A 23,575-nucleotide genomic window follows, 5' to 3' on the forward strand; every position below is an offset into this window, starting at 1 on the left:
ATTAAACAACTTCATAATTCGAAGCTCTACAATTATATACAGGACATAAAAATTGAAAGTGGTCATGTTTCTCTTGGTTTTAAGGAATAAATTGGACTAGTTTTTACACTAATCTTTAACCTGGCTGTTCGTGTTCCACTGTGTTTCAAGTAAAAGAGTTCTGACATCCATATATCATTAGGATAATTCAAACTAAACAAGACTTTCAAATACTTTTCACGGCAGATGATGTTTTACAAGTAGGAATGTTAAACATAATTCACAGTTACACTGGCTCTTATCCACCCTACTACAAGGTACGCTACCCTAATTTGTTTTGAAATGCTCTCTGGATCTTCTAATTGTTGATGGATGCTGGGAGAAAGTCCAGCACAACAGGAATGGCCGGGCTTTGTTCTCCACGGCTACAAGGTCAGGAAGTAATCACAAAATTGACATGGCTCATGGCTGACCTCCATTTCATGTCACTACCAGTACTGGCAACTGAAACGTTAAATAGAAGGTCAGCTTACTTGTTTATATGGACAGGAAATTAACATATTCCTTCTGTACATAAAAAAATTCCTTATGTATGCATTATGCATTCTCATGTACATGTGTGTGAGCTAAATTTCTGGATAACCAAGGATTTCATTAGACATTTCACCATTGATTAGAAATGGTAAATAGATGACTAAATCCAAAAAATTTTACTTACTGTTGAAATCAAAGAATGCAATTAACTTGAAACAAGTAAAAAAACATCTGTTCTGCTTTCCCTACAGTAATGAACATTAATAGATGCTGTCAGACCATCATAACCTCACCTATTTTGAGAAAACCTTTAAATCTACACCTACTTCAACCCAGATCCCCAGGTGGTTAGTTTCTGTGTAACTTTATTTACCTGCTTTTTGCAGTTGAAAAGACAGCGAGGTGGACCCCAGATCATTTGCGGCATGGCAAGTATAAAATCCAAAGTCAGTCTCCTTGGGAACCTCAATGAACAGGGAGATGTCTGGCATCAGGCCTACTCTGCCACGACACAGGACAACAAAACTACTGAAAGCCATATAATGACAGCCTTTTTTTCCATTGCTAATGTGTTTTGACACTACTACAAAAATAAAAAACCATGCAATGTCCACTCTTACCTGCTGCCATTTTTTAACTCCATTCCCTCTTTTGTCCAACTTATTACTGGCTTTGGGTTGCCTTGGACTTCACATTTAAGTTCCACCCTCATGGCTTGCCTTGGGACTACAACAAAACTACCAGTACTAGTCACAATTTCATGAGGGTACTTGAACACCCTTGAAAATTTCTGAACAATCACTGGTCTTCTAAGAGGTCCCTTCCATTGTCTGGTGGACTGAGAAGCCAGTCTTAAATCATTTCCTTGAGCAAGATACTCCTTTGATGTGAATTCTTGTTTCTCATGGGCTTCCAAGGTGGAATCATTGTTTTCACCAGTCTTTTTGGTTAGTTCCTCTAAAAGTTGAGTAATAAGTTCCTCCTTTTGTGTGCTCTGGAGTCCACCAGATAAGTTACGAGATATCTCATCAAGTTTTTCCATGTCTGCCACCAACACCTGAGGGCTCTGAGAATCAAAAACCTCATCTTCACCCAGCAGTTCTTTAGAGACAAAAATCTCCATTGACAAATCTTTAAAATTAAGCAAGTGCTGCACGACTACATCATAGCGATTAAAAGCGAGAATTTCTTTCTCCTTAGATGATACTTGGTAAGTCTTTGCTGAGGATTTGTTACCATCTGTTGTCCAGATGTCAGCTTCTGGAACTGACACCTTCATCTTGCTTCCAAGAAGTTTGAGGACAAAATTTTCCTGTGCTTGGCCAGCAACACAAGTATACATCCCTGCATCTAAGACACGGATCTGCTGGATCTTGATGTAACCCACAGGGGATATAGAAATATGGGGCAGTAGTAGCAGTGGTTTTCCATCCTTTAACCAGTGAACATGGCCTTTTCGAAAATGACGGGTTGGGCAACTAAGCACGATTGTGGTCCATGGAAGCAAGTAAGCGTATCCACCAACAACAAAATGCAGTTTGGGGCCTTTCCTCCATTGAATATAGACCTTCCTCTGGGTCAAAATAGCAGGATCTGGTTTTGCAGCTGCTGGCTTGAAAGTCTCTGTAAACAAAACATGCAGGTCTCATTACTGTAATAAAATCTGCTGATTCACTGACTAAATATAAAAGGAGGCAAACAACCCAAAAGTTTTGCTGGAGCAAAGAGCAAAAAGAATTCCCTGGCACTGTAATACTACAATTCCACGTTCTCTATCAGCCCACTGGATATTTTTCATATTGCTCTTATAAGTGCTCCCACTTCTTGTACTTTATGCATGTCTCCTGCTATCTTCCTTGCTATCCTTAATTTTTTTTTAAAAACCTAATGAATAACATATTTAGATGCCTTGTAGGACAGTTTCTGGCTCATAATGTGAACAACAACATAAACTATTAAATACATAAATAAGTCTTGGACAATAAGACAATAGAGTGATTAATAACAGCGTTTGTATTTTAACCTGGACTCTTCGCAGATTCATCACAGTCAGATTGGAATTTTTTAGTGTGTGCTGCATTTTGCAATCTGAAACAGAAGCTGGCATAGAGCCAAAGGTCTCTTACTCTCACAGGGTCCAGAGGAGCACGATCGAGCTGTCGAGGGCTTCGGAACAGAAGCGCAGGCCTCTGGAATCAAAGTTCGGTACTGTCCATTCAACTCCATCCTCCTGCACATCACTAGCAACCTCTGGGTCCCTTCTCCACAGGTTGCTGAACACTGGACAAGCGACAAATAAGCATGATCATTCACTATGTACAGATGACCACATTTAGCAACTCTGCTGGAGAAAACTCATGGCCAGGAGCTGTTATGGTAACCCTGGCATGAGTAATGTAAGTGTTGAAATCCATTAGCCATATGAATTTATCTCACAGTAAAAAAAAGAGAAAAGAAGCCATTATTGTGGGATCCGTCAACCTCACTAAATGCAACAAATTCTTTTGTAACTTTCAAACACTTTTCTGTCAAGTCAGTGTGACAGAAAAACCACAGAATGGAATATAAACCTGTGCTTAATATTACAGTAACATAACCTTGGTGAGGCCAATGAAGTCATTCTAAAACCGTAACAATTTATTAAGTTTGCCAAGAGCGTTTAAGGGTGACATTCCGTACACAAAACACACAATAAAACAACGTTGAACCCTGTAGCTGCACAAAAAGTATGAACAGTAATAATTTGGTCGACAGAGTTTTGAAACCTGACCAGGAACATGACATCAGTTTCTTTAAGAGAATATATGTTCCTGACCTGTGTCCAATTTGAGAAGACCCACTGAGCAGGGCAGTCTATTAGGCCACAAGGCTGCATTGTGGGCAAGCTTGGAGAGGGACAGAAGGTTTCAGGTAACTCCAGTACACTTCCATCTGCCATTCGCTGCTTACACATCACGTCCCTCTTCTGATGGCCACCTCCGCATATATGAGAACACTGTGCAGAGACAAAGACTTCTAATTGAACTCACCTTGCATTGGCTGCCAGGGCTATGACCTAACTAAAAAGCCAAACTTCTATCACACAATGCACTCTGGGAAATTACAAGAAGGCTTTTTATTAATATGCTGCTTGATATTGCTATGGGTTCAGGTCAAGTTTGACCTAATAATTATATGCAAGGCATATACATCATTAGAAGTGTAGTTACACTGAACAAGATGCTGCAAGGCTCAATTTTCAACATATGGTATTGTTATTTTGTTTCACCACACCCCTTTGAGAATTCTGCAAGACCGGAGCATTTTCATATCGTACCTGACTCCATTCCTGTGGATCCCACATGGGAGGGCAATCAAAACGATTACAGGCCTGCAAAGAGGAGGGCTTGGGCTGCCGACACTTCTCATCTTCAACCCTTTCGGTGTGGTTGCTGTGTGCGCTTACTTTCAGTGTGCAGGTGACAGCTCGAGTCTGGAGGCCAACACCACATGTTGCTGAACAGGAGCTCCAGGCCTCCAGCTTCCACCTGGACAGACATAAAGAACCAATAAAAGAACTGCAAACAAATGCATGTTTTTGATCTACAGGATGGTTTCTTGAAAGTTGTAATATAAGGCAAATATATTGAATGTGATAGCTATTTATTCATTTATTTTCAGAACAAGTTCCTCCAAGTGGCTTTCATTTGTCTAACAAGTGTGCAGCATATGTGGGAACTTTGCTGAAAAAAGTGGCTCCCTATCAAGCATGGTGAGATAATGCTAAAGGTAAAGCAAAGCTACTTGTAATACACCTTAGTTTAACAGCTGTTTTTGTTATATTTCCAAGTTATTTCATAGTGTAAAGTCTTCATAAAATTGAAAAAAAATATATTCTATGAGTAGGTGAGTCCAAATTTTGAAATGACTTCAAAATCATAAACAGATTTAGTTGGTTTGCTTGCTTTATTTACATATTTTGTCAATTATTACAATTGTTCATAAACTATTCACATTTTGAAGGAAAATCTGTGCTCCGTCAAATAAAATTTAAGCCATGAGGTTCAAGAATGAGGCTCACATGGACATGATCAAATATCTACATAATCGCCGCACTGAGAAAATCACGATCCCACTGGTGCCTTTGACCTGAGGGTTACCTCTTTAACTCTGATAGTGGCAACAGCTGAAGTTGGAATAGACCAACACCTCAGACACACCAGGACCACCAGCAGTTATCTCAATCCTAGCAGCACACCCCTGCAGCCGAGCAGTCAGTCTGGGTCTCCGCCGATGATATGACAGTTCAGGCTGGAGGAGAAAAGCTGCAAATTCCCTTTATAAGGAGCGCAACCAAAGCACTAGAGGCAGTGTTAAGGGCCCGGTTACGAACTGGCAATAGCCAAAGGAAACAAGCAGAACACAAAGTTTGTTGTGCTTGAAAACAAAAGCAACACTTGGAAAAACAGGCTGGGTTTTTATGTCCATGGCATGAGTTGTGGAAGTCCAGCACAATGAAACGTAGTGTAGGTGGGCGGTATGGATTTTCCAGTCTTAGACCAACACATTTTACACACTTTACTGTATATTTTAACATCAGCGAATTTAATGCTTTAAAACATACTTCTCACTAGCACATGCAAAATACATAATTTAACACTTAAACTCTTGCCTATATTATGTTATGTATTTCAGCTTGCCAAGAATTTCTTATAGTAGTCTTGTCAGTACATACTAGTAATTAACCTATAAACACATATAACTTAAACGCTTGTTTCCTTTTCCATTACAAACTTTAATGAATATGAGACACTGGTTTAGGTGATGGATCCATCACTGCATGAGGCAGATAAGCCTCGGAGGCAAAGACTTGTCTCTACAATGCATATCTCATAGCTGTATACGAAACGAATATACCTGACCCTTAAGCGCTGATTAAAATATGCATGTAGGCTTCATTTCCTGACCTTGGGAAAGGGTTCATTTTTATTACCAAAGCATAGCTTTCTAATTCTAAGAGACAGTTGTCTCGCACAGAAATATCATTCTTGGACTTTTTACATTTTTTAATTAAAACTTCCTTTTAATTTAAGGAAGTATTGATTATATTTGCAATTTAGTAAAATTTAAATACAGTAACACCACAACTATAAATCTTTACCAAATTGTGGCATTCGGACCAAAGACAAACACATACACACACGGTCATGAACTTACCTGGGTGGACAAGGTTCAGTATTGCAGGTCTGCACAAGTTGAAGAGGTCGCTGTGTGCTCACACACTCACTTTCATCTGCGGCTTCTCTCGTCTGCTTGTTCAAACAGATCACTACTGCCTCTTTTATCCCTAAGGCACAAATTATATTTAAAAAACTAATGAAGTAAGAAACCACGTATTATATTACATCTCATTAACGGAGTGAATCCATCAACTCACTGAGTGACATTTCAAAAGGGATTATGAACATACCGGTAACCACATGCCACATTTCGACTGTACAGACAGAGGTACAGATATACGAGTCATGTGAAATATTAGATGTGTTTCTCCATCCAGGAATCTTACGTATTATGTCATGTTGTGTGGGAAAAAGTTGGGGATGGTGGTGGAGGGAAGCAACCCAAGCAACCCATGCAACTCCGTACAGCGATTGGTATCAAAGCAAATGATTTCACAATTGGTGCAACAAAGCAGTTCATTTATAATTTCTCATAATTACACCGTACCGTGGATGCTTGCCAGACATTACGCTAATCCTAGAGCTGCTTTCCCCACTGAAACTGCAACCTTACAATATTAAACGACTCTGACAGGAACTAATTTTTCAATAATTACAAAAGGGATTCAGCTCACACCGAACTAAGACAAGGTCTCCTTATAAGAATATTAGAGATGAGATAAGTCAGAGATCATTACAGAAGGTCATGATGGGGCTGATAATGAGTTAGCTGGGAGAGCAACCGGCTGTCATTAAGCAAGGAAATCATAAATCTATACTGTAAGGATTTAAAAAAAGATATGGAGTCAGGGAAGGAAAGACCTGACAGTTACAGGGTCCGAGACAGTGAAAATATAGCTGTATATGTCAAAGTAAGACAAAGCACCACAAGGCGTTCATGTGCTGTGCTTCTAGAGCAGAAGCAGACGTGCATAACCGTGTGCCATGGTGGAGTCGGGATTCTAGATGAAGCGTGTGTATTGAGCGCATGCACATCGGCGTAATCACGCACGCAAGGTTACAGGCACACACACACACACACACACAGTGCTAAGGCATAATTAGCGAAGCACATAAAATGACTCATTTAGCTTAAATCTAAACACTCCTTGATTACACTTAATGAACCAAATTACATAAAAAACATGCTAGGTTGTGTAGCAGCTAATCCAAACAGAGCGGGTGATAATTTTTTGCAGCATGCAGGACATTGTGCGAGACCCAGACTAATGAATGAATGAGTCATTCAGCTTTCGTTCTGTTAGCGGTGTCAGAGCCAATAATGAGCCTTGAAATTTGTGTCTACCACATCAAAGAGGCTGTGAGTGTGATGCTATACAGGACTCCATTCCTAAAGTGTGTGTGTGTGTGTGTGTGTGTGTGTGTGTGTGAGAGAGAGAGAGAGAGAGAGAGAGAGAGAGAGAGATGCATAGCAAGTATATTTAATGGTTGTGTAATAATATGTGAGAAATAACAGCATGCCAACAGTGAACCAAGGTATTTTTTCAGCGAAATGGTACAGTATTTTAGTACGAGGATCATGTCTGGTGTATGTTCTGTTTCTACAATTTCCTCTTGTTGTAGTTCCATTCGAAAGGACTATTAAGTGAAAAAGCTTTGGTATGAGCATATGTAGGTCTTAAAATTAAGCATTTGCAATTATAGGTCACCATACACATGGTATCCTCATTCTTCACACCAAGTTGGCATTTCTTGACATGGTATTCAATAACACATATATTATGTTATTAAATTATTAGTGAAGGAACAAAAATGACTAGAATAGTCATTTAGTTCTAATGGCTTGTGTTGTCTTTGTTGACATTGTGAACCTAAAAAGATTAGAATGAACCAAAAACATTATCTTTTATATTACACCGATCAGACATAACATTAAGTCCACCTTTCTTATTACCGTGCAGGTGTGCTGTGGTATCTGGCGCCAATGAAATATTAAAAAAAAGTACTTTAAGTCCTGTAAATTGCCAAGGGTGTCCAAGGATTGGATATGTCTGTCTAGCCTATCCTATATATGTGCAGTTGAATTCAGATCCTGGAAAGCTGGAGGCCAAGTCAACACACAAATTTACAATGCCCATATCTGTATCTATTTAATAGTCCTTACATTTATATACATTATGTATTTCAATATGGTCGAGTCCTAGGGCTGGATTAAATATCATCCCTACTACTACGATCCTGTAAACACTGAAAAACACTGGATGAAAACCTAAAGGTAGCAATGGCAGCACCATCAGTGTGGTCTGTGAATTACGGCTCTGGCAGTTCCTCAAACTTGTCTATATCGAGGGAGTTTATAACTGATGTCAACTGCAGATGGATGCAGTTCTGCTTTTTTAATCTTGTTATTATTTTTGTTCACTGAATAAAAACTCCAGAGTAGCTAACAACCAACAAGAACACACAACGAGAACCAACAACCTGGAAGACTATAGCAACCGAAAGTGCCAAAGTCACAAATGACTAAATAATGCTTTCAATCATGATCCAAAAACAAAAGAAAGAAAAACAAAATCAAGACTATCTAAGATTTATGCACAAATAGATGTGCCAAAGAATGACCTCACAGAGTTTCTCCAAAGATATAAACCCCTCTTAAGCCCTAAGAACAGTGATATTGCTGAAAATACATGAGAAAGCAATTAGAGCTGTGGTGTATAGTCATATTGACAGATGAAATCAAGATTAACGTGTATCGGAGTCATGCAAGGGAGAGAGTATATAGATAAATAGACCTGTTCAGGGTCCAAAGCATAGGAACCACATCTGTAAAACATCACGGCATAGGCAACGATAGACGCTAGTGGAATTGTTCACTGGTCTTTATTAATGATATGACTGATGACAGCAGCTCGGGATGAACTCTGAAGTGTACAAAAGCATCCCAACCGATCAGATCCAGCTAAAAGTCCCCAAAGTCAGTCAACAGCACTTTACCTAACAGCAGGATGAACACCCAAAAGACATTTTTAGAGCTAAAGTATGGAATATTCTTGACTGGCCAAGTCGTTCAGATGACCCGAATCCTGAGTCAATAATCTTACATTTCTCTTTAAGGAAATCTCACAGACCTATAGAAAGTGAAAATGATTGCATGTCCTTTACAACCATATGTGGGGTTTTGCCAAACTGTTGCCTATTACACAATTATCTATTAGACTTTTGGATTCTGTTGCACTACAAGATACAGCTGTCGAAATGTTTCAGTATGACAACAGCGACAGCCATAAAAACATGGTTTGCCAGAACTGGTGTGGAAGAATTCTAGTGGCCTGCAGTCCTGACCTTGCTCCCACTGAACACCTTCATAATGAATAATAGGAACGCTGAGTGCACCCCAGGCCTCCTGGAACAACATCAGTCCCTTACATCACTAATACACTTGCAGCTGCACAGCGGAAAGCAAAATCTAGTGGAAAGCCTTTTCAGAAATGTTCGGGTTATTATACCAGCAAAGGGAGACTCAATCTATAATGAGATGTTCCCAAAGCAGATATGGGCGAAATGAACGGGTGTCCACAAACTTCTGGTCATACAGTGTACATGAACTCACCAAAATGATGTCTTTTTTAAAGTAATAGATTTTCTAGTCTAGTCGTTTGGACTAGAAGCAACTCACCTCCACCACACATCTCGGAGCATTCAGTGAACCCATCGTACTCCCAGTCATGCAGCTCCTCTTGCTCTGTGGCTGTGTTTCTGAATTTCTCGCTCTCCGGCTCAGTTCTCACTCCAGGACAGGGTGTGCGGTAACAGGGTTGCATCTCTGGGGGCTTCTGTCCCTCACACTCATCATCCGGAAGATCAGCAACTGTCTGCGAGAAAGACAGCAACACCTGACACTTCACTGTGCGCCTCTGTGTGCCGGCACCACATGATCTACTGCAGGGCCCCCAAGCTCCCCGAATGAACCTGCAACACAAATTGACACAAAACAAACTCTGATGTGAAATTCTAATATAATTTGACACTAATAAAAAGCCTTTTTGACAATCTGGCTTCCTACTGGTACTAATTTCATTTTTCTCATATTTTACTTTACATATTTATAGCTAAGTTCATAAACTGCACTTTCTCACATCCAGCTGTTATTGCAATTCTTTAAGCAGCTGTTAGGCATTAAACCTCAACACTCTTGAATAAACTACGTTGATGCATGCTTCCTCATGGTTAAAAATCAAACAGGAAAGTGGAAATATTATGAGATCAGTGTTTTTATAGCTTCTCTTGGAGCAAGTGTTTCCTATTGTCAACCTGAGAGGTAGAATAGCTATTTATATTGTGGATACAAAAACAAACAAACTGTGAACCACAAGGAAAATGAACCTAATTATCATTTACTTTTGTAAGCTATAGTTAGTAGAGTGTGGTTATGTATCACCACACCGATTCCAAAAATCGAGCTTTTATTATTATTATTATTATTATTATTATTATTGTTTTTTTTTATGTACAAGGGTGAGACAAATATTATCCCCATTCCAGGTACAGTATATAAAACTCCTGTTGGCCGCACTTGGTCTTGGTCTTATCTTAACATTTAACATTAGTAGAAAAAAAAGATTCAATAATTAACAGTGCTCATTAGAGTGTGACACTTATTGAAAAACCAAAGCCTAACTTTCATGTCTTGCATGACAACACACGTCCTCACACTTCTGCACACACTGTGGACACTCGGCAAAAACTTTAGCCCTGGTGTTTCTCCATCGGCCTTTCACCTACTTGGTCCATGAAAGCAGTCCGACAAGGACAAAGATTCACTTCTGATGAAGAAGTGAGGACAGTGGTGCATTCATGGCCAGCAGCTCAGCCTAAAACATTTTTAATGAGGGATTATGAATGCTTGTTGACGGATGGACAAAGCGTATTGAAAAGCAAGGAGATTATGTTGAAAAATAATGCGTTTAAAATAAATTAAATTCTACAGCCAGAGTGTGGATAATTTTTGACTCACCCTTATATTTTATAATATGCATTTGGGGTGGTAAAATGTTGCTGTCCCACTATAATTCACACTCCAAACTATTCAGGAGGGACAAATAATTTCCTGGGTTTCTTTCAAATGAAAAAAAAAATATTATAAAACTGGGATATTAGTTTTAGATCCTTAAGCAAAATGCAGAATCACAAGTACAGATTCATCCATCTGTCAAACCAGTACCTAGGATTCATGATAATATTGCATTGTCTGGTCCTTGGTGAATAATGCCAGAGTGACTATTAATTTAGTTTAGAGCAGGCTCATCCGCTCTGTATTCCCGCCTTTGCTGTCACCGTCCAACAGATCAGCTCTAAGGAATTTAAGATGATTCAGGAGCACTAATGCCTTCTGAAGAGCGTTATATATAAAATCGTCCTGCAAATAAACCACCCAAACCATCAGTACTCAGGAAACCTGACATTTTAATTATCTTCTAGAAGCCCAGACACCATCGTAATTCAGATCTCTGCTAAAGATCCATCAAGTGCAATTTCCTTTTGAGTCAACAAAACTCTTTCATTAAAATCGCAAGCCAATCTTGGTTTCTACTGAGCAGACATTCATCCATCTGCATCCCAAATAAATACCAAGTCATTGGTACAAAAATACTGTGCAAAGAAGACGAGAGTACTTTAACTGTCATCAGCTGTTTAAAGCATATGGTAATGCCTTGCCATCTGTAAGAAACCCGTGGACATAATAGTCTGTAAGTGTGAGCCTGTGGACATAATAGTCAAGATCTGTAATTGTTCTCTATTCAGTCTTAGCTCCTTGTAGCCAGTTATTGTGATCATGCCTCTGAGACTGTCATGCAGATTTTTTTTGCTGACTGAACTGTGAAACCACAGCATAAGCATGCTTCCTCTTTTTATGACCCAGTGCACTGAGAAACCAATAACTAGGTTCTGATGGTCCTCAACAAGCACCCTAGTGGTCTTTTTACAACATCCTGCAGGATGCATCCAAAATTTTGGTTAACGCATCAACAATGAAACATTTACTCAGATTACATTTCTCCCAATACAGACAGTCATTTGATGTGAGAGACTTTTTCTTCTGTTACACTTATAGCAACACTACGGCCTGTCTTACACTGATAGCGGTTGACAAATTGTCTATTGTCTATCATGGTCAAAATTGTCAAACTTGGGCAATGTGTTTTAATCTTGATCTTTGCAAGTAATTGCTACAGCGGTTTAAAGTGTATTTGAAGAAAATAAAAATGGCAGGCTTAAGGCTTGGCAGCAGAGGTGCAATAAGTCTAACACAGGAATTTCCTTCTTGTTCCTTTCGCATCCGTACGCCTGCGCCCATATGGCAAGCAGATATTGTTGTTGGCTTCTGGGCGACAGCGTATTATATGCGGTTATTTATGTGCTTTGAGGGGAAGACATGCCTCTTGCAAAGAGCAAAATCATATGCTTTTGCAATGGACGATTCTCTCACTCTGCATAACTCTCAAAAAACTTAGAGAGAAACAGGTCGGCAGTGTTAAAACATATAAAGCATCATCCAGCATAGATCAAAGCTGAGGTCTTTCAAAGGTGATTGTATGCACATTCCTTATACTTTTATAGATTTCCACAAAGCATGTAACCAAAGAATCATTGTACATACATGACTTAATATACTTATTGAGTTATAGTGATATAGAGTTGGAAGAGAGAATAGTGAAATGCATATGAAACAGAATCCAACCATTTCATCCATTCCAATGCTTCCCTTATGGTTAAAAGTATTTCTTTAGATCACAATGGTTACTGCATTGTTGAAATGAATTTTAAGGGCTATATAAATCAGGCTTTGCCTCGAAATTTCATGAAGTCATACAACGAAACGAGTCTCCAAGAGATTAAAGCGTATGTTCCAAATTCTACTTTTTTTTGTGGCTTTCACCTTAAGCAAAATGCATGACTAGCACCAGATGCTTGTTCATGCTACTTCAACTTTATCCCCAACAAATTCAGCTACTTCAAGTTCATGTACTGTATGCTTAGGCCCCATATTTACCCCTTTAGCCCCACAATTCAAAGTTAAAAATACAGCACTGTAAATCACCATAGGTTTGTGTAGTGCATCAGTAGACGCCATTGTTCAGTCCTAGTCATCTGTAAAAATCATCATTTACCCCAATAAACTAATGGTTCCAACAGAACTTTAGCTCAAATAGTTATGCTCCCCTGTTCCGTTGACCAAAATTTTCTTTCAGTTCACTCTATTTCTACCAATCTCTTTATTTTAACCCAAAGACCTGTCAGTTTCAGACTTAAGTCCCTCAGTCTTGTAACAGCATACGTTTTCTTATGCTTTTATGCGAAGTGACTTACAATTGAGACGAGCAAATGAATTTTGCCAGTCTTGGGATTTACACATCCGGATAAGAAATAAGAGATGTGACTGTTAAACCACCAGTCAAATAGCTGGAACTCTAAGAGGTACTCTAAGAAGTAGCAGCCAGCCTACTCAATTATTTACCTTTTATAACATCATAATTTATGATGTTATAAAATAATGACATATATGAAAAATAATGGTAAATTATTACAGGTTTTATGCATTACAGTTGATCCACCACAGGATGTAGAACAGGTTGAAACAAATAAGAAAATGTACAGTATATGGCATTGAAAGTAACAACTGTAAGTAAGAAGTCCTCATAAGTCTAAGGGGTTGAAAAGAACAATGGAATAAAAGAGAATTTATGTACCTCTTTGAAAGCAACAAGCCAAATAAATGGTCTTTTACGGTGACTTTTTCAACAGTTTTTGAGCTAATCTACACACTTACGTTGGTTCCTCAGAAACGACTGTATCTTCCTCAAGTTCTATGGCTTGCTTGAACCAAGGTGGCTTCGCCTCAACTGGTAGCTTCTCTGAATGAAAGAAGAAAAGAAAACCAAATTAGTCAGATCATACCACACACCAAATGATGCTAATGTACAGTTAAACAGCAAACATGAACACTGTGTACCTGCAGGCTTGTAGCAAGGAACAGGAACCAGACAGTCTTCCTTTATGTGTGGCTTTGTGATTGGATTGCAGCCACCAGCATGTAGCCCTCTGTGATCAATGCACAGCACCACTCTATAACGTAGGCCTTGTCCACAGGTAACTGTGCACTGTGAATGACATATATTTAAACATTTTCATATACCCATATATATATAATGAGAGAATACATTTTGTCCAAGTTTTGATGTTGAATATTTAGCTGATGATTTATGTTATTCAATATTCCATCCACTTTGTGCGATGCCCCAGTTCCACCAGCAGCAAAACAGCCCCAAATCAGAATGCTACCACCACCATGCTTAACAGTTGGTAAAGTGTTCCTAGGATTAAATGCCATACCTTACCCCCTTAACAAAGTTCTGGCTAAATCATTTCTTCAAAAGGTTTTTTTGGTCAGCTGTAAACTTTAGTGTCAAGTTTAAAGTTGTGGATTTGGGGGCAGGGGCTTGTTTCTTGGTCGGCAGCCTTAAGTGCATGGTTATGTAAAACTTGCTTATCTTTAGACAGTGACACAAATGATTGAGCAGTAATTTTAACAGCTATGTATGCTTTGGTAGCTCCTAGGTTGTTCCTTACTATCCGAACTAACTTCCTACCATCTTGGAGGGTCTTTAAAATCTTGGCAAAGTAGCTATACCTCATAATAATTTGCACTTACAATTGTTTAGAGTGATCTTGGAATATCTTGTATAGGGGTGTGTAAATCTACTATTTTCATTCTAAGATCTGAACTGAGCTCCTTAGACAAACCTATAGTATTGTTTTGGTCAATACAATGAGTGCTGTCAAACAAGCCCTTTTTTTCCTCTTGGCACAGAGAATCTACCAGCTGTAGTCAATCATTATGACTAAAAGGAAGATGAAAGGCATGAGCTTAGCAAATTAAAATACATACTAATTTTGACCCTGTGTTGAAGTCCGAAAACCCAAAATAAATTAAACATTGTGCTTCAAATTCATGTTTTTTTTCTTCTATTAAAGATATATGATGTACAATCATTCTGTCCAGGAAAAAGACCAGTTCAAAGAAATCACTGAAAGCCCAATATTGCCATGACATTTGTGTTGGTGATGAGTGTATGTAGATTTCCGACCACAACTGTATCCTGTATCATTATAAAAATAAATACATCTGCAGGTGTACTGTAAGTGCTAGTCCAGCATTATAAAATAGTTTGCCACGCAAGAAACATGAGTTATATACAGTGCATTAAATAGGGATTTGCAACTTGTATACTTTATGGACTGACAGATCCATAAAGCACATGCCTGCATTTCATATGCACAGAGTAGTAATTATTGTTTCTTTACTGACAACATGGAACTGGAACCATTCACCCCAAGCCCTGTGCCAAAAGAAAAGGAAGAAGCCTAAAAACTCTAGATACTTATAAAATGCTTATTAAAAGTGTCTTCAGCCAATACAAGCATTTAAAAGAGGTTTAGAAAGACGAATAGTCATGGGGAAGCAAAATCCCAGGTTTTCACATTTTTTCAGGAGGGTTCATTAATTCTTGGTTATTCTGTTTTAAAAGGAAATTTACTCTATGAATAAAGAAAAACAATCACGAGAGATACAAATGTGATTCTATGGCGAGTCTGATACTCAGCTCCTCATTTAAGATTAAGATACTGAACCTAATCATGTTTTTGTTCTCAGATGGAATTTTTGGCTTGTTTCGATACTAGATTTAAGGCTTGTAAAATTTTTAAGAGTTGTAAAGTTTTCTGCGCTCAGCAACTTGCAGTGATGCAAAGCCCTCTAGCTTGATACGGTTAATAACACTGACCTGTAATGTTTTATATCAAGGTCTTTTAGTGGGTGCTTCTAGCTTCCAAATCAGGGGTAGCTCAGTGGTTAAGGCATTGGACTATCATACGGAAGGTCCCAGGTTCAAATCTTATGACCACCAAGTTGTCCCTGTTGGTTCTTTAAGCAAGGCCCTTTAACCCGATGTATAACGAGGTAAAAATGTAAGTCTGGATAAGTGCTGCTAAATGCCTAAATGTAGAATCTACGTTTTTTTTTTTTATCTCTCTTTTGTAATTCTCACATTGTGCTGGACTGCAGTATGAGATCAGGAAAAACATATAGTTATAGATGTAATAATGTTAGTTGCAGGAACGTTAGGATAATTCAGAGTTACCATAAGGTCTGGCTATTATACATATTTAACTGTGAACAGCACAAAGCCCAGGGGCAAACCTGAGGTGCTAAATTATTATTTCTGTTGAAGGGGAAAAAGCCTGGAGTGTGGAATAACTCCTTTGGGCTACAAATTTCTTACATTGAACCTAAAATGCAGCAATCAGTACAGTTACTTATAGTCAATCCCCTTACCAGATATATCTTATATTTTTGGCTTATGGATTTGATGTTTAAAATAGTTCAGATGTACTTGTGTTAAGTGCCTTAAATCGCTAGGGACCAACCAGGAAATTGCTACTTAGCTCATTTTAAATTACACACCATTAAAAAAAAAAACACAGTCCCCCCCTAAAAATCAGAATAGTCTATATTCACATGTTTAATCCTAAGGTAGGTTGGAGTACTAAACCTTATAGTTGAGTCGAGATATTCACATGTATCAATATTTGGATACAGAAGCTGTCCTTGTCTGCATTCATATCACATATGTAAATATAGAATTATTTATGCACATGTGGAAGAGTTAGTCAAATATTAAGTGAATGAGAAATGGTTCAGTTATATGTAATTCTGAGATTAAAATTTCTTCTTGTGAGATATCAGCTCTACTGAGTGTTACCATCAGATTATTCAATATTACTTTAATAAATCACTGAAATTTTTGTTTTAGACTGAAAATACAATAAAAATAAAAATATGAATTTTACACACATTACTGTGTCTTCATCAATCAATTAATTGTATTCCTGTAGTCCATGTAGTTTTTGCATGGAAGAGGTTGGATGAGATAACATCTATTTGAAAAAAACTAATTATCCATAAGACCTAAACTTCTGAACTACATAAGCTTCACATAAGTGCTTGATTGCTGAAGTGAATTAGCAAAAACACTCCTAAGATTTTATTAAATTCGAAATATTTTAATAGTTACTTAGATAATTAAATATATTCCATGCACTCCATGACCTTGATTAACTTATAGTTATTGCTTTCTGTTGTTGTGCTTCTACCTTATTATGTAGAAAATCTGATGTGCTAGATCACTTGCTATTTGATAAGCTGCTGAATAAGGACAGTATAGGCTATATTGGAAAATGATTAAAACAGAGTAAAAAAAAAGTGTTTGACAGTTATATATTTGCAAATAGAACAGAATAAATGTTAATCACCGGTGACCATTCCTGTGCAATCCATGTTGGACAGTCAAACGTGTTGCATGGTTGTACGATGGATGTCTTGGATGCGTACAGGCACTTCCATTCATCTGTAGGAGTGATGTTTCCCTGCATGTCTTCTTCCACACATGAGACGGAACGACTTTGAACTCCGCCACCACAGGATGTAGAACAGGCAGTCCATGGGCTGCTCCCCCATCTTACATTAGAGATTTCAAAGTTGAACTTTGAAGTAGTTTTGCATTTCAGGTCAAAAACTTCTTATGTTAGTGATAAACACATCATATTAATCAAAATCACAGCAGAGTTTTAGGCATTAAATTAAGAGCAAGCAATACTGACGTGCACAAGAACGCCTAAATTCCCCTAAGCAGTTCACTTCTGATTTGCTGAAAGGCCATACTACAGTCTTACTGGCTTAAAGCATCTGCACTGACTACTGCAAGAGGACTGAAAGCCTTCACTGTCTCAGCCTGGCTTTAAGCCCAGTAAGTGCTTCATCGAAATAGAATGTGAAACCTCTGGCACTCCGCTATTGTGGAAGAGAACTTGAAATGTTACTCGGCAAAGACAGGCTGAGGTGGACTGGAAAGCTGGCCAGGACCGAGAGGTTTTGGGTAGGCCAAGGGAAAAGTGCAACATAAGGCTAGGAGGAAGTTGAATTACATACCGAGGCAGTGGGTGGTAGAGGTCATAGGGCATTATTTGCTTGTATCCATCACTAAAAATTGTACATAAAAAAATGCAATGTTAAACACAAAGCTATGACATTTGGGTTAAATATAAGCCAGACATGTCATCCTTAATCAAGTGATAAAGAACAGTTACTTGTCTGTGTCTTCAGCTTGTGTAGCAGTTACCAACCTAGCAGGACAAGGGTCCATGTTGCACTCCTGGAGTCTGGGTTTAGGCTTGACATTCTCAGGGTAATAATGGCAATACTGGTCCACAACCACACGGTTACCTCGCAGGTCAAAGCATTCCGCTGAAGTCAGCTGATACCCTGGGTATGTTAAAACGAGATGAATTTGCTGGCAGTCATATAAACTAAACAGGGAATATATATATATATAGTAAGGTCAATAATTATTTGATCACGCTGTGACTTTGCAAGTTCTCTTTCTTAGAAATCATGGAGGGGTCTACAGTTTTCAGCATAGGTGCATTTCCACTGTAAGAGACAGAATCTAAAAAGAAAAATCCGCAAATCACATTGTATGATTTTTTAACAATTTATTTGAGAATTACTTTGTCAAATAAGTATTTGATCACTTGCTTATCAGCCAGATTTTTGACCACAATCAGCAAAAGCCCAAGTAGATACTGTACATGGGGTATCAATGATGCTAAGAATGGTGAAGAATCAGCCCAGAATCACACAGTAGGAGCTGGTCAATGCCGTGAAGAGAACTGGGACCATTGTCTTCTAGGCTACTATCAGTAATACATGAAAATTTTCCCTGCTTAAGTCAGCCCATGTCCAGGCCCGTCTGAAGTTTGCCAGGGTTCATTTGGATGATCCAGAGGAGTCATGGGATAAAGTCCTGTAGTCACATGAGACCAAAGTAGAACTTCGCTGCGTTTGGAGGAAAATGAATGATGAGTACCATCCCAATAATACCATACCTACAGTGAAGCATGGGGCTGGAAGCATCATGCTCTGGGGGTGTTTTTCTGCACAGAGAACAGGACGACTGCACTGTTTTAAGGAGAGGATGAACGGGGCCATGTATTGTGACATATTGGGCAAAAACCTCCTTAGTCAGAGCATTAAAGATGGGTCGTGGCTGGGTCTTCCAACATGAAAATGACCTAAAGCACACAGCCAGGAAAACCAAGGAATGGCTCCGTAAGAAGAATATGGACTATTTAAAAGCAAAATAACTGGTCTTTGAGTGTCAGAAATCTGGCTAATAAGCAAGTGATCAAATACTTATTTGACACAGTAATTCACAAATAAATTGGTAAAAAAATCATACAATGTGATTTCCGGATTATTCTTTTTAGATTCTGTCTCTCACAGTGGAAATGCACCTATGCTGAAAATTGTAGACACCTCCATGATTTCTAAGTAAGAGAACTTGAAAAATCCCAGGGTGATCAAATACTTATTGACCTCACATATATATATATATATATATATATATATATATATATATATATATATATATATATATATATAAAAAAAATTTAAGTTGTTTACCTCCACCACACGTTACAGAGCAAGGAAAGAAGTCGGTCTCTCTCCAGCGATGAATGATTGGCTGGTAAAAGATAAACTGTGCTGTACTGTCTATACTGCTGGAATAACGAACCTGTATAAAAAGAATTTTAGCATGTGTCAGAATAAAACATACCATTTCAACCCTCTCTGAGAGTATTATTTGTGAACCTCTCCAGGCACAATTATGTCGAAGTACAATCAAGTCTTGAGAAATAACAACTTCTATATTGACTATAACATTTCAGATCATTATTTAACCTTTTACAATTTTCAGGATGCAATTACTGACAAATGTCTTCAATTTGTGGTTAATAAAGTAGATAGGGTAAGCCAGTTTCCCAAAATGTGCAGTTATACTGAATCATTTTAGCTGTAATGAGCTAAATAGCAATTATTTAACTGTGTAAACTGGCTAAAGGCTCTATATTTGTTTTTGCTGGGAAGAAGGCTCACTATTCTATCATAACTATGACTATTCTGGCAGAATCTATGGGAGCGATCACCTTGATTCTCAAAGAGATTTTGGTTTCATGTAACTTGACTTTGGACAATAAAGACATCACTGAAGGCATGGAATGGTGGGATAAACATTCCATGCTATAAATAGTAGTATTTAGGATGTGTTAATCATGCTCTATGCAGCAATGCCAGCTATACAAACAAAATATAGACCAGTATTACACATTACAGCATCTACTTTATGGATATGTTCAAATTCTCCCTTTGAAGCATTACTTTATGATCAGACAATACCAAGCTAGTATTATCTTAAGACTGGTTGTCATCAATCAAAAGAGTGAGACAATCAGAGTATCGCTGAGGGGGATTGACTAACGCTGCTGAAGACTGGGGCTCGGCACATAGCCAGCAGAACCCCTGCTCTATACACACTCATGCAATTGAAGTACACTTTCCCTATATGGACAGCTCTAACGGTTGTGGTTACAATGTCTGTATACGAGTCTCTAATAAAGACACCTGGCATTCATTTTGGTCAACAGTGTTCAGTACATACACCAAGTTGCAATCGAACCGTGTACTAAATAGGTTCAGGCTAACCCTGTCACCCTCTCAGAGGATCTCATAAGCTTTGTCTTCACCTCCTTGACACTTAGAAAAGCACAATAGTGCAAAGACTTAAATATTCAGAGATCTCTTTTTCTAGTTCAAGATCAAGCCTTGCCCAAATAAACTTCCAAGACCTGTCACATTCTTTAGTGGTGACAAAAGTGTTTCTTTGAATGGTAAGATATCACTCCCCATACATCCTTACTGAGTCAGGCCTGGAGCTGGGTAAAACACCCACCATCTCCAAAACTTCATCCCCTAATAAAGCCATCTATTGAAAACATACGCTGGCCAAACCTCCCACTCAAATACTTAAGCTTCCTCTCGGACGCCTTTTTAGTCCCAGATGGGTTGTGTCACAATGCATTTGAGAATTTTAGTAATCGTTTATTGGTTGAGAAGAAGGAGATTCAACCCATCAAAGAGATTTTAAAGTTATTCACAATAGGAGTTCGACCTGCTTGGTGCCAGAAACTGTACGCTAGAGACATTGGTGTACAGAGTTGCATCTTCTGTCAATTATATTTACATAAAAAAATAAATTTTTAACGATTTACAAAGTTCACATAAAATGATTTCCATGAAAGGGTAAGGAAAACAACGCATGCGAATATTACGGAGTAGGTCAGAGGAACAGAATAATTCACACATTTATTTACAGTGGAATCACTGTCTGGCGTGTTTTAATGACTTTTTATTCCACTTTCTCAGCTTTCCTAAAAATTGTGATATGAGCTGGCCATCTTCCTGGTATCAAATTAGAAAATTAGGCATTTACCGCTTCTCAGATTTCTGTCTCCGACATTCCTATTTATTGTGTTATTTTGGATGGATTTTTGAAAGGAAGAGAGTTGTTTTTACTGGCATTTCTAACTGTTGGCTGCTTCATTTCAAATTGGCTATTCCATTAAGTGTATGACAGCCAGCACATTAATCTAGGGAGCTACTTAACAAACCGGGTAAAAGCAGAGGCGTAATAATTGGTGGGTGGCTGTCGGCCAGGAATTTAATTCGTTTCTGGAGGGAGTTAGGGTTGAGTTCACCAGAGGACTTCAATGTGATAAGGGAAACTCATAATTATCCATGGTACTGTATCCCTCCTTCCTCATTATATACCTTATATAGCATGCACCTCGGTCAGACACAGATATTTGTAAAACTGCTCATTTTTCAAAGACTGATCATTGAACTACTGAGTCCAGGAATGAGGAAATTCATCATGAACCTGATTTAGGATGACTAGATGCTCTTAGGTCAAATCATTCTCTTACACTTCAACAGTAGCTTCAAAGATGCAATAGTAATTTAAAACACTGATTGTCTTACTTTGACTGTGAAGTCAGCCTCTAGTGGTCCAATAATTTTAAGGATCTCCTTGTCAGTGAGCTTCTGGAAGTCAATGATTGTGTTCTGTAAGATGTTTTGCTTGGTTCCCTCCAGAGAAAGTTCTCCTTTGATCCCCTGCAAGGTCTTACTCTCCAGATCTAGGAACAAATATAACAATCTACTAGGGTTGCACCATTGTGGTTAAGATGAATATCACGGTTATTTAGATCAATACTGAGATTATGATATTTTATCGTGAACATTTTGCTTTTAGTAACAAACTCCCTTCACATCTATGTTATGTTACATTCCAGCTACAGATGTTTGTATTAAAATAAAATAATGATCCTAGATTTTGCCAAAATTAGCGAGCACAAATTTGCGACACCTGAGAGGACATAACAACAACAACAATAACAATAACAATAATTTTAATAATAACAACAACATCTATCCAACACATCTATCCATTACAGTATAGGGGTATGAGAGCCAAAACCCTTTGGAACAGAACCATTTTTTCCCAGCACACATTTTCAATATCGGTCGCTGTTCATTTAATTGTGGGAAGCCAAAATTGTGATCGAGATTAAAATGCAATTAATTGCGTAACCCATAATCAACTAATAGCTTTTATATTTAAAATGTTTGGCTTATGCAAATCCCACACAACCGTAGCCATATGTGGCACATGGGCTTAATATAAATTTTGGTACATGGAAAACGGAATGTACAGTTTATATTTTATTCCTTTCTACCTTATCTACATTGTATAGATTAATGCATTTTGGTTAGAATCTTGGTGTTTTTTCCTTACAAACTGCCAGCATAGACTTCATTTTATTCTTGTTAATATATTTTATTTTCTGAAAAAATGTATAAAAATACAAGACCCCTTAGTGACCTCAGTGAACGAACTATTTAGGGAGACTATGTGCTTTACTAGCCTGCTGCCTTTTTTAACAAATCAATGACATCACCCACATCACTGACACTTTATACAAAGCTGACACATAAATCAAATTCCTTATACCTAACATATAAACTTAACATATTAAATATATAAAGGTTTTTTGACACTGCCAAAATTCCAAAACGTTATAGAAGCCACAAGGCAACCACAAGAAATAATAAAAACAGTTTAAGTTCACGCTATTACTATATATGACACTTGTTCTGTGCCCAGTCTTCTTTTGATTAAAATCAATTAGTAATCCAATTACATATCAGTAGTAATAACACCATATTAACTAATTATTTGTCCTGATGAAGAATTTATTGTAATAAGAATTTAATTTAACATCCTCCCGGTGACTGAACTTGTATTTCTTTTTTAGGCTAGCCCGTACACTTCTAAAGCTTTCAAACCTCAATCTCCAACTTATTTAAAGTGCTTTTAGCACATGCTTTCAAGTGCTTAGTGCTATCAATGTCAATTTCAGATAAATTTGCACCACAATAAAGTTGCGCCTTGTCATGTAGAATAAGAACACCACCAAACGTCTACCTTACATTAGTTGTTTGGCACATGGGTTAAAAAAGACAACAAATTCTCGTAGTGACTTTTGTACAGTATTCAGTTGTGCATGGCTCTGTTGACATGGTGTGGGCTTTCCAGGCAATGGCAGATTTCTTGAAGTGTATCGCCTTGCTCCCTTCACAACATGGCCTAAAATCAACCTTCGATTTATGGGGTCTTGTCTTAATCCAGTGTGGACATTTACAAAATACCAAAGTGGGAACAAAAAACCCTCCAAGAGCGTAAGTAATTGCCAACAGGCAGCTGGTTACTATTTAGTTGCCCACAGTAAGAAAGTTGCCAAAAATGTGTTCATGAGAAAAACAGCTATGCTGCATCTTCAGAAAAAAAGCTCTTCGCTGGCTGTGATGAGAATAATGAAAGGAT

The 23,575-nt window shown here is 38.1% G+C and overlaps 1 protein-coding gene across 4 annotated transcripts in view; it reads right to left on the reverse strand.

Moving 5' to 3' along the window:
- The window catches only part of LOC128525453 (ADAMTS-like protein 1), a 120,114-nt gene that overhangs the window by 3,439 nt on the left and 93,100 nt on the right, over positions 1-23,575 (reverse strand). For 2 of the 4 annotated variants that reach the window (XM_053497517.1, XM_053497518.1), the window contains 14 exons: positions 21,670-21,827; positions 19,255-19,366; positions 17,916-18,054; positions 17,722-17,772; positions 17,046-17,250; positions 13,687-13,834; positions 13,504-13,588; positions 9,352-9,644; positions 5,710-5,839; positions 3,830-4,040; positions 3,329-3,508; positions 2,640-2,793; positions 1,134-2,136; positions 887-1,014 (listed from right to left, as the gene is read on the reverse strand). In XM_053497517.1, the coding sequence (XP_053353492.1) occupies positions 887-1,014; positions 1,134-2,136; positions 2,640-2,793; positions 3,329-3,508; positions 3,830-4,040; positions 5,710-5,839; positions 9,352-9,644; positions 13,504-13,588; positions 13,687-13,834; positions 17,046-17,250; positions 17,722-17,772; positions 17,916-18,054; positions 19,255-19,366; positions 21,670-21,827 (2,997 nt within the window). Of the gene's footprint in view, positions 1-886; positions 1,015-1,133; positions 2,137-2,639; positions 2,794-3,328; positions 3,509-3,829; positions 4,041-5,709; positions 5,840-9,351; positions 9,645-13,499; positions 13,589-13,686; positions 13,835-17,045; positions 17,251-17,721; positions 17,773-17,915; positions 18,055-19,254; positions 19,367-21,669; positions 21,828-23,575 lie in introns of those variants that run through there. The other 2 variants (XR_008360761.1, XM_053497519.1) reach the window with 2 other exon arrangements.

The sequence above is a fragment of the Clarias gariepinus genome, chromosome 1, assembly GCF_024256425.1.
Source record: "Clarias gariepinus isolate MV-2021 ecotype Netherlands chromosome 1, CGAR_prim_01v2, whole genome shotgun sequence".
NCBI classification, from domain to species: Eukaryota; Metazoa; Chordata; class Actinopteri; order Siluriformes; family Clariidae; genus Clarias; species Clarias gariepinus.